Source organism: Otolemur garnettii, unplaced genomic scaffold (genome assembly GCF_000181295.1).
Source record: "Otolemur garnettii isolate 467f Iridium unplaced genomic scaffold, OtoGar3 scaffold00058, whole genome shotgun sequence".
Classification (NCBI taxonomy): Eukaryota; Metazoa; Chordata; class Mammalia; order Primates; family Galagidae; genus Otolemur; species Otolemur garnettii.
Genome location: NW_003852453.1, coordinates 3,167,446 through 3,179,115, shown reverse-complemented (window position 1 = coordinate 3,179,115; position 11,670 = coordinate 3,167,446). Strand labels below are relative to the sequence as shown.

The window sequence follows — 11,670 nt, the reverse complement described above, 5'->3', positions numbered from 1 at the left end:
ACTGTCACCACAGTGAGGCAGAATTTCTAAGACCCTGTTCTACTAGGAAAGGAAGGTTATGATATGGATGTGAATGGACTGTAATATTTAAATGAGACGTTTCTGATATAGTCACACCTTTGTACGAAGTATTAAAACTCAAAAAAGAAAGAAGACAGGAGTCAAATACGGAGATGAAATGTACAACACAAATGAGCAGGCAAACTAAGAGTTCTTGAAAGTATTTTACTTCAGATTGAAAAATGAACAGCGTCCAGACTGTTCACTGCAAGATACACAGTATTCACGAGTACAATGCTGGTCATTGGAGGAAATGTATACACACCTCGGTTTCTCCTTCATGCTTTTTCTTTTAGAAAGATACTGTTTACCAAAAAGAAACTTCAGCAGTACAGGAAAAACTATTTTCCCAATAGATTTACGAAAACCTAAGATTCCCAATGGAATCAAGATTATCTTCCCGCTACCACCACCTTAATATAATCACATGCTTATTGGAACACTAATATTCGCACCCTAAGAATACATTTACTTTCAACAATGAGGGTGATTCTTTAAAAAAAAAAACTTCAGTGTGGTAAATGTAACATGGATCTCTGTAAGTATTAAGTGTCTGAAATAGGCAGCTAATACTGAATTTAATATTATTTTATAAATAATTGTTCCCTTAGCAGTAAACAATAAGTCTACACATTCACAATAGTCCTAGAAAATAAATACTGTGATTATGCACAATGTTATGACAAACTAGTTTCAAAAACAAAAGCTCAACACCTTGATAAAAATTCTGATCAGAATAAAATGTGACTCTAAAATTTGAAACATTGTCAAAATAACATCACATTTAAAACCTTCCACAGTTTACACAAGTACTATGAGTCTCCAGTTTTGGAACACATTTTTCCGTTGTCAATTAAAATATGAACATATCGAAAATTGTTAATTTCAGTGATGACATTGGTTTTGGTCTTGCGTCAGCATTATTTTCTTTATAAAAAGTTGCACTAAGTGTCCATTAACGATCTGATTGGTCTCCAATATTTCATAAATGTATATAAAAGAAATTCCTAAAAGCCAATAGTACTTTATATGTATATATATAAAAGAATCTCATCTCAGAAATGGCTGCATTTAACAGAGCCACACACACTGATGCTAAACAGAAGAGCTTTCACCTTGAACGAAAGCATTTTCAGAAATGGCGCTTACATTCTATTAAATATCCCCAACTGAGTTTCAAACTCAACAGGTAATAACAGAATTATACATCTCATTTGCACTCAAAGCTGACCACAACCAAAATTTACAGTATGATTGAAACAAGCCAATGTTTAAAAAAGTTTTAATTAAAGATAACAATTCCATGAAAGGAGAGGGTAGAGAACGGGATGACAAGAAGTATTTGGTCTTAATAAGGCAATACAAAATAGATCCATTATCAAAGACCATTTAATTTTAAAGATCAACAATACCAAAAGCATAAAGTGGAGTATAAGAAAATAGTTTTTTGTAAGTATGATTTAATTAAAGCTGTTTACAGTTATTCTCTCCCACAGTAGCTAAGCATGAATTTCAAAAAGAAGAAGAGATGAGGAAAGCAGCGCACGCAGCCCGCGGGTTGGAGAGCGGCATGCACAGTCTGTGGGGCTGAGATCTCACTGCAACAGGGATGGGGCCAGTCGTGCTGGCCTTTTTTTCTATTAGGAAGAAGGGAGGAAAAAAAAAAAAGAAAGACTGCGAAGGAACAAACACAAAATCATGTAATTGCCCACAGCCCAAGACGACAGCACGACAGAACAGTTGTAAGTAATTATCAGAGATGACTGGAGATTGTTCAGTGTTTACACAAAGTACATAGTACATATTCTTTTTTCTTTCTTTTTTTTTTTTTTTTTACAAAATAAAATGTCATTTGCCACCATAAACCTTTTCTTTAGAGAGGAAAAAATTTTGCAGCAGGACACAACGGTTCAGGTAAGTCATTTCAATGCTGAGAAAACAAACGGAGTGAGAGAACTGATCATGTCCCTACATATGGATGTTAAGATGACAATTCAGATTATTTTTCAAACTAATCCTGAGGAAAAATCTGTTTACAATTTAAACAGTCATGTTATGTAAAAAGTATTAACAAATCCACTATTACAAATATCAATTTCCTATATGGTCTTCTATATATACACACAATAAAATGGTAAATATATGTAAAAATATTAAAAAAAAAAAAACAAAACATGCACAGATCACTTCCCCTTTGGAATCTGGACTTCCTATCGGATGCCTCTGTTTTCTTCCCATCCCATCCTCGGAAACTGTTCTCTGTTTCTATCACCCTACCCACACTGAATACTATTCCCTATAACTCTGCATAAAGCCAATGAGAAATATATTTAATTTACATTCAAGCTTTAAATCTTAAAATGACCCTGTGTAGCATATGACTTATCAAATAAGCAGCCTTTTTTCCCCCTTTTTTGCTTGCTTTTTGTTTTTGCGGTTGTCAGTCTTCATGATCCATTCTGTGGCGAGCTGGGAAAAAATGCAGTTGCTAAATCAATGTCTGAACAGTGTGAGGCTCCTGAACGTGTCCCAGGAGTCCCTACGCAACTGTCCTGAGCATGAGATCATTGCACAAGGAAGACAGTCCATCGCACAGCGCCGACTACCTACAAAGGTCTGAGAGGGGCGCGTCCCTCTTGTGTCTCCGCTTTTTGCCATGGTAATACTGATTATTGGATTTGCCTTGATGCTGTTTGTTTGTCATCAAGGAACCATGGCTTGTTTGAGTTGTACCTTGGAAGCCTTTGCTGGAAGAACGGAAGAGCCTTGCTGATCCATGCTGCAGAAAAAGAAAGCAGTCAAAAAGACACCAGTGTTAGGGGGACCTTACAACGACTAAAAGAACAGAATCGGAATGTTCCTAACACAAAGAAATAATAAATGCTGAGGTGATGGAGGCCCCAATAACCCTGCTGTGACTAATTCACATTATATGCCTATAGTAAAACTCACCTGTACCTTATAAGGATATACAAGGATATATAATAATATAAGGATATTATGTACCCATAATAATTAAAAAAATATTTTTAAGATTTAAAAAGACATGAGTGTTGCAGATTAGCAGAGCATTCCCGAAGACCTGGATGTGGGGGAGCTTTCAAAACCAGGAATACGCTGGCTAGAGAGGTGCTGAGCACCGACTTGCTCAGCAGGCAGGAAAAGGTGATATGGGTTTAACTCTTCTCATCTCTCAAACTCTTACTTATTTTAGTGGAAATACTGAAAAACAGACCACTAACTTGCCTTCCTAACAGAGTCTGCAGAATGTAAAACTTTTCTTAAGGAACCACCAGCCCACACACCACACAGGAAGTGGTGTTACTGGACAGGGCTCTCGGACACACTCGGGTGTGTGGGCAGGTCAAGGTCCTGTGGGCTGCTGCACCTTTCCTGCTGTTTGTCACCTGTGGCTTTCTTGTGACCCCAGGCCCTCTGTCAGCCCTGTCACACTTGAACTGGTATCTCTTAATGAGTCTGTGAATTCACACGGCCAGGGCTGGACATGTAAACTCACCAAGTGACTGACCAGGAGGTCATCTCTAATGCCTCCTCCCAGCTGCACTCAGAGGGTGAGGCAGCCTTGCGCCAAAGCCCAGTATATAAACGGCTTCCTCCCCTCACTCTGATTCGTTACTCACGGTTAACAGCAATTTTAGGCAATTAGAATGCTTAAAACAGAGTACCTTTCAGTCAAAGCTAATGTTAATTAACTGACCGTGCCTGACAGCTACCTGATGATTTCAACATAGGCAACTAGGGTTTAAATATTAAAAAAGGATATATTATTCCCACATATGCAAAACACTGCCACAATGCCACATAAAAACTGCACGTGAGTTTATTTCAGGTACAACTGAAACCTTCTGATAACGTGATGCCATGTTGGACGAAGCTGTATAGGGGGTTGGCTGAACAACTGGTTACTAGATTCCCGCCCAGATTTATGTTACATGGTGTCGCATAAAGACCCTCAGGACGTCCTATGACAGAAGCACCATCGTGCTTTGCAACCTCTTAGAACAAAATAAGCTTGTTCTTCAACCTAGAGCCCTCTTCAAACCCAATGTATATTATTTACATCTAAGCAGTTCTAAACATTTTGTACTGAATACTAACAATTAAAACACAAATTCCACACACCTGAGATTTGTTGGTGCTGTTGGATGTGTTAGTGGTTTGGGTGCTTTGCATTTTCCCAACTGCCTGAGAGGACTCCAACGACACATCTTGCGACCCTACGTGGTTCCCAGTGGATGGACGGCACAGCAGCTGTTTCGGGGTTTTGCACGGTGTCGCGTCGGAATCCTAATGCAAGTCACGAGTTATATAGTGAATGTTAGGAATTTACGTACTCAATTTTCAGAAAGGAAAACAATTACAGCTAAGTGCTCTCTAGACTAAATTTAAACATTTCGGAGTTAAAGGAAGCCACTGAGAATTTACAAAATCAACTGCTTAAACTTTTCTGCAAACATTTAAAGTGACTTATTTTACCACAGGGCTTCTTCTGTTTCTCGACTGCCTGTGCCTGGCCCTGATGCTCACAGCACTCTGGGCTTGTTTGCTTTATTTATTTATAGAAAACGAATGATGGTGCGCGGCAAGAACATGGCGAACTGTAAGGAATGTAGGCTCCAGCCCCCGGCTTCCAACACACACAATGATGGCATCAGGAGGCTCACTATCTGAGAGTCTGCTCTCTCCGGCTGGACACACTGTGCAGGTGGTACAGCCCTCCCAGGGACAGTGGGCCGCCGCCTCCTCTCCTCAGGCGTCTGCCCTGGACCCCGGCACTCCACCCAGCATCTCTGAGCCCCACCCTTTCAGTCTCTTATGTTCCACCCCGTATGTCTGTGACATCCAGCTTGGCATTCTGTCCGCATAGCACATGGTTCTAGGAACCAAAAAGGCACACAGGTAAATTCAGGAGGACTTCGTAATGGTATGTGGTCATCACCAACAACATAAATTCATGTCCCTTTCTTATTTACTTTTTATTCCACATGTTTAATAAAGTCAAAATTCAAATAATAGGTAAGACTGCTTTAGATTTCAATTAAGTAAACTCAAGATTAACCTTGGTTTTTAAAAAGTAACTTAAACTTGTAATCTACAGTTAAAATTCTCTGAGAAGGAAAAAATTCTATCAGGATAGAGACAGAAAGTAGTTTAGAGGTCACCAGAGGATAAAGGGGGAAAGAACTGGGAGAAACAACTGCTTAATAAATACAGCGCTTCTTCTGGGGGTGAAGAAAATGGTCTGGAATTAGTGGAGACGGCCGTACAACACTGTAAACATTAAAAACTACGGAACTGTATATTTTTAAACAGTAAACTTTATCAAGTTTACTAATATGCATATAAATTATAACTAAATTTTAAATAATTCAATCAGGATGCTCAAAAACATTCTAAATGAAAGAAGCTTGACACAAAAGAGTATATTCCATGTGCTTCATTTATATGAAATTCTGAAAAAGGCAAACCTAATCTATGGTGTTAAAAAATTATAATAGTGGTGGGCGGCACCTGTGGCTCAAGGAGTATGGTGCCGGCCCCACATGCCAGAGGTGGTGGGTTCAAACCCAGCCCTGGCCAAAAAAAAAAAACAAAAAAAACCTATAACAGTGGTTCCTTCTGAGGGTGGAACTGACAACTGTCTAGAAAAAATCATGAGGGAGCTCTCTGAGGTGACAGTAATATTCTATATCTTGTCAGGATTTGGGGCTACACATGTGTATAGATTTGATGCAATTCAGTCAATGTACAATCAAGATTTCCTTATTTGTCAATTTTATATCAAAAGGGAACAACTATAAACAAATATTAAATCTGGGTCATGTATAAGCTCTAGTCCTTTGGAGGGAGTAACTGATGTCTACAGTCCACTTTGAAATGGCTCAAAGAGTAAGATGGACTCATGGGTAGATGGTTAGGTGTGTTAATGGCAGAGTCCAATGGTGGGTATTCACACGCTCACTAAAAGTCACTCACTTTAGCTGTGTTCTTGGAAATTTTCATAATAAAATGTTGAAGAACATGCACGAAAGTTATTAAAATTTCCCAATAGCAAATAAGAGAAGGAAGTAGCGTTAGCCTTCTAGAAAGAGTTAACCCCAGCGAGAGAAACCGTGCGCGTGTCTGAGTGGAGAAGAGCCAAGTCTTTCGTACTTACTACGTCACTAGAGCTGGACTGCGTGGCGGAAGAGGAGGACACTGGACCTGATGAAGAGTTTGAAGAGTGTTTACTAAGAGATTCCGAAGTTTTACTTCTACATTTTCCAAGGGCTTCATTTTCTTCAGACAGATTATTATTACATTTATCTAACTGCTGAGTATCTACTATCAAGGTAACACCATTTCCTGAAAGAGTGGCAAAAGATTGGAAAACGTTTCTTCCCATTAAACACACACGACACAGAAAAGCCTCTAATACGTGGTCAATTAATCAATGAAAGCGTCTTACCATTGCATGAAGGCTCAGGCCTATTCTTCAAGCCCCACTGCTTTGATATCCAATCTCTGTATGTGGCAACTTCATCTGTTACTCTAATTATCCTACCTAATATGCTGCGTGTGTTTAAAAAAAGGAGGGGAGAGGAGTTAACATTAATACAAAGATAAGAAGCCCCAAGAGATTTTGACACAATGGACTGACTTTAGTCAAACTTTACCTCTCTGTTTCGTTGTTGGGATAGTACTTCGCTATGGGCGATACAGCATGACTCAAAACAACGTAGGCGTAATCAAAGGCCTGTTTCACTTGCATGGCCCCATACGAACTCCTTCCAACATCATTACCTTTAAAAGAAATGTACATACAACCCAGTAAGTTTGACCGTTGCTTTGTAAGAACTACATGTTGGCAACCCCTCCCCCAGAGAGCAAGGGCACCAGCTCCCACTAGAGCTGCACCCAGAGCTGACCTGTCAGTTGTCTCCAAAGCTCCCCAGTCTCTGAACCTGTGTATCATGGAGCTGGTACCTTATTACAACATATAAATTACTTTAATGTATTTAGGCTGAAAAAGAACTATCCTATCCCATATATAGACAGTGATGTAAACAAAAAAGGAGCTGCCTATTCTCTCCCATGAGTGAGAAGCTAACTCAGAAATACCTACACACATGTATTTTGGTTTCTATTAGCTATATACATATTTCCTGCACTCAGCCAAATGCCTGCTGGAAAGTCTCTGTGTCCTCTGCCGAATGCTTTTGCACGGTGTAGAATCCCAGCGCATGTTTCTTCAACCAATCCACACATAAGACAAGTAACAGTCTATAAGGCAGCTCAACAGGGCAGAACAGGGTTCCCAGGCAACTGTATCTCATCACTCCCTTTCCTTATTGTCAGAGTTTACACATTAAAAGCAAATGCCTACAAACACTTTCACTTAAGTCTGATAATGCAGAATCTAAATATTTTATGATTTTATTGGGAAAAAATATTGTCCAGAAAAATGAGGATACAAACAAGGAAACATGGCTCCAGGAAGGCACTGACTTGTGAGTCACTGGTAGCTAGAGAAGGCACAGGGCAGCCTTGCAAAATTACAGAGAAAAGAAGTTTCAGAAGGAAACAGCACTCTCAAACTCTCACCCCTGAACTCAAATATTACCATGCTGACTGACTCTAAGGACTTCAGAATCATCTGTTAAGGCCCCGCTGACCACTGGTTGGAATCATGGACGATAAAGACCCAAGAAAAAGGAGAAGTGGTCTCCAAACTGGAGATGCACACAAACCCAGCCAACAGCTAATTATCTGCTCTACTCTGCCTGGAGAGTCAAAAGGGTTCTCCTCGACTTATCTGAAGTCTGCAAAGTATCTTCTCTGGTATGTCTATTTGTTTTGGTGTGTCTGCTTACGAAATATATTGGTGAAAAAAGCAGGACTACCATTAGAGGTTATTCCTTCATTTTCCATCTAAAGCATTTAAAATACAAGATGACTGACAATGCCCTCTCTGAATGCCCACAAATTTACCTAATTTCAATACCTGGTTGTAAAGGATCTTCGATATAAAGCATGGATGGCCTGTAACCATCTAGCATATTTTTCTGTACTTCATCTTTGGCCACATATGAACCACCATCCTTTATCCGGATGCCAGTCTTTAAATAATTGAAGTGTCGTCCATATAATTCAAAAAATTCTATTAAGAGAACACCATAGTTTGTATTGGGGATGCAAGCATCTTCCCTAGGATGTAACTAAAAATAGAAAAAAGGAAGAAATTACATTGGATTTTTGCTAAGTTATCAAGAGGAAGGGGTAAAAGTGGCATCCTACCTTCTATAAGCAGTATTATGACAATTCTGGGCAGCACAGCAGTAACAGATAACGGAGTTAACAGTAGGCCGTACTGCCGTTACAAACACTGAAGGCCATGGTGCAGAACCGGTAATGCAGCTTAATTTTACACTACCCCACATGTTGACAGGTTGGTCCGGCCCAAACAATCAGAATCAGGGAAGTTGATGACCCCACCATACAAACAGAATCACTTACAATACTGAGACTCAACTAACTCATCTTACCCAAATAGCAAATCTCAACTGCAACTCCACTCACGAGATGAGCTGTTTGGAGATGACCTTATTCTTGGCATTTACGCTAGTACACTATTTACACTATGGAAATCAGGCCACACCTCTGCAGGTTAAAATACGCAGTGAAATCTCTCGAAGGTATCAGAATACGAGGGATTAAAAACAACAAAAAACTTCTCTTCTAGGATTTTTAAATACTTATTTGCTTATAATCAAGGTCTGAATAGTGGTTGACTTTTTTTTTTTTTTTGAGACGGAGCCTCAAGCTATCCCCCTGGGTAGAGTGCCATGGCATCATGCTCACAGCAACCTCCAACTCCTGGGCTCAAGCGAGTCTCCTGCCTCAGCCTCCCAAGTAGCTGGGACTACAGGCGCCCGCCACAGCGCCCGGCCATTTTTTGGTTGCAGCCATCATTGTTGTTTGGCGGGCCCGGGCTGGGGATTTGAACCTGCCACCTTAGGTGTATGTGGCTGGCGCCTTAGCCGCTTGAGCCACAGGCGCCGAGCCAATAGTGGTTGACTTAAATTTTTTCCACAGTGTTTCTCCAGTGCACTTTCTGCCTTTTATTTACTTTTAGCGTACAGCAGCGTGGACACCTGTGTGACTTACCTGAAGGAAACTGACCGCCATTAAAAAGAGACTGTAAGAACCAATTCCACCTGTAAACACTTCATTAAGGTCTCTCTGTAATAGGAATTGTTTCAATACTAAAACCAAGTATGGCAATACAGGATATTTCTGAAAAAGAAATAAGAGAATTACTACATCAATAATAGATCCAAGTATTGACATGACCATAAACTGGCCCTTACATTACAAAACTTGGTGAAGACATGCAACATACTGAACTTTTTAAGAGCAAGCTATTGGCTGGGCATGGTGACTCATGTCTAGAATCTCAGCGCTCTAGGAGACCAGGTTGGAAAGATTACTTGAGTTCAGGAGCTTGAGACCAACCCGAGCAAGAGCAAGATTCCATCTCTACTAAAAACAGAAAAATTACCCAGCATATATATCTATAGTATGCCTATAGTCTCAGCTACTCAGGAGGCTAAGGCAGGAGGATCACTAGAGCCCAGGAGTGGGAGATTCTTGTGAGCTATGATGAGCGACAGAGTCTTGCCTGGGGAGTAGGGGGGTGTAAGCTTGGTAAAAAGTAAGTTATAAGCAATTAAGGGTTTTTCTCCACACACCTAAAATCTATAACATGTAAAAATATGTATACCTAAATAATGGCACCCAAGTATAGGAAAGAAACCCTTAATAGTTATACATCTGATGATCCATGACCATGACCATGACCATGACCACAGGCTACGCATTTGTAAAAAGGAAACAGAAATGGTACAAGGACAAAGTCTCTCAACACCTTAAAGCACTAAATCTGATTTTTAAAAAAATCTCTTTTCTTAGGTGGTGATCTACCACAGACCAGGGTCCTTCACATTATTCTGCCTCAGCCCTGAACAGGAAGAGCCCTGCCCTCTATCTCCCACGGGAGACTCTGCCCCCTCCACGTGGGCCTTACAGACGGAGGCGGGGCTACCCGTGAGCGGCCCTGAGCTGCAAACGTGCACACGGCAGGAGGAGCTCATCTCCTGTGCACAGCTCCCTCGGCACGCTGCAAGCCTGGCCCAGGCAGGACGCTGCGGGAAGCAAGCAGGTACAAACGTCTCGGAAGACGTCTTAACGGCTGTTACCCAGGGCTGGTAAGATCACTGGTGAGTTCTATTTTCTATTTCCCTCTTATCTCTGTTTTCTAGACCTCCCATGGTAAGCATGTATGGCCTCCGTGAGGAAAAGAAAAGTTTATACTTTTGCAAATCATAGCAAAGCAAGCAAGCAGGGGAAAGAACAACAAGAACATGGAGAAGTAAGGACTCCTACACCTTCCAGTTGAGGTCAGACTAGACACAGTCCCTTTTTAAAGAACAATTAGGCAAATATCCATGAGAATTTTATTTGCATATATTCTACTCCAGGAATCTCCCTGCAAACATCTGCAAGTGTAAAGAAAGACACATGTATATGGAAGGATGTTCATCAAGCCCCACCCCATCTCCTTTTCTTGAGACAGAGTCTCACTTTGTCACCCTTGGTAGAGTGCGGTTGTGTCACAGCTCACAGCAATCTCAAACTCTTGGGCTCAAGTGATCCTTTTGCCTCAGGTTCCCACGTAGGTGGGACTAGAGGTGCCAGCCACAACACCGGCTATTTTTTAGAGACAGGGTCTTACTCTTGCTCAGGCTGGTCTTAAGCTCATGAGTTCAAGCGATCCACCCGCCTCAGCCTCTAAGAGTGCTAGGATTACAGGCATGAGCCACCACACCTGGCCCCACCAAGCCCTTTTTGTAACAGCAAGAAAAAAAAAAAAGAAAGAAAGGAAAAAAGGGAAGGGAAGGGAAAGGAAGAACCAAAGACTTGGAAAGAACACTGGGCATCTGCTAATCAAACCTGATACATCCTTCCAAAAAATACTGATTGCATAACCAACACAAAGACCAAAGGAAGAGTGCAGAGTGGTAATATGAACAAAACTTACCAAATACTAAGTTTTTTTAAAAGATATAAGACAATGTGCAGACAATGTGCTATTCAATTTGCTCAAAATTTTCAAGAAGGTAAAAAAAAAAAGCTGGTGTTGGGTGGCACCTGTGCCTCAAAGGAGTAAGGTGCCAGCCCCATATGCTGGAGATGGCGGTTCAAACCCAGCCCTGGCCAAAAACTACAACAACAACAACAACAACAACAAGCTGGTGATGATAATGTATATGAAACAGATCCTGGCCGGGCATGGTGGCCTGTAATCCTACTATTCTGGGGGGATGATGCAGGTGGATTGCCAGAGCTCTGGAGTTTGAGACAAGCCTGAACAAGAGTAAGACCCTGTTTCTATTAAAAATACAAAAACCAGCTGGACGTTGTAGTGAGCACCTGTTAGTCCCAGCAACTTGGAGGCTGAGGCAAGAGGATTACTTGAGCCCAGGAGTTTGAGGTTGCTGTGAGCTATGATGCCATGGCACTCTACCCAGGATGACATAGTAAGACTCT

General features: G+C 41.0%; 1 protein-coding gene across 1 annotated transcript in view; it reads right to left on the bottom strand.

The window, feature by feature from the left end:
* Window positions 1-205: 205 nt before the first annotated feature.
* The window catches only part of PAPD5 (poly(A) RNA polymerase D5, non-canonical), a 75,198-nt gene continuing 63,733 nt past the window's right edge, over window positions 206-11,670 (bottom strand). Inside the window, exons 6-12 of the mRNA XM_003792534.2 lie at window positions 9,229-9,357; window positions 8,066-8,279; window positions 6,738-6,864; window positions 6,530-6,633; window positions 6,239-6,426; window positions 4,204-4,368; window positions 206-2,839 (exon numbers count right to left, since the gene is read on the bottom strand). Coding sequence (XP_003792582.1) covers window positions 2,663-2,839; window positions 4,204-4,368; window positions 6,239-6,426; window positions 6,530-6,633; window positions 6,738-6,864; window positions 8,066-8,279; window positions 9,229-9,357 — 1,104 coding nt within the window. The 3' untranslated portion in view covers window positions 206-2,662. The remainder of the gene's footprint in view (window positions 2,840-4,203; window positions 4,369-6,238; window positions 6,427-6,529; window positions 6,634-6,737; window positions 6,865-8,065; window positions 8,280-9,228; window positions 9,358-11,670) is intronic.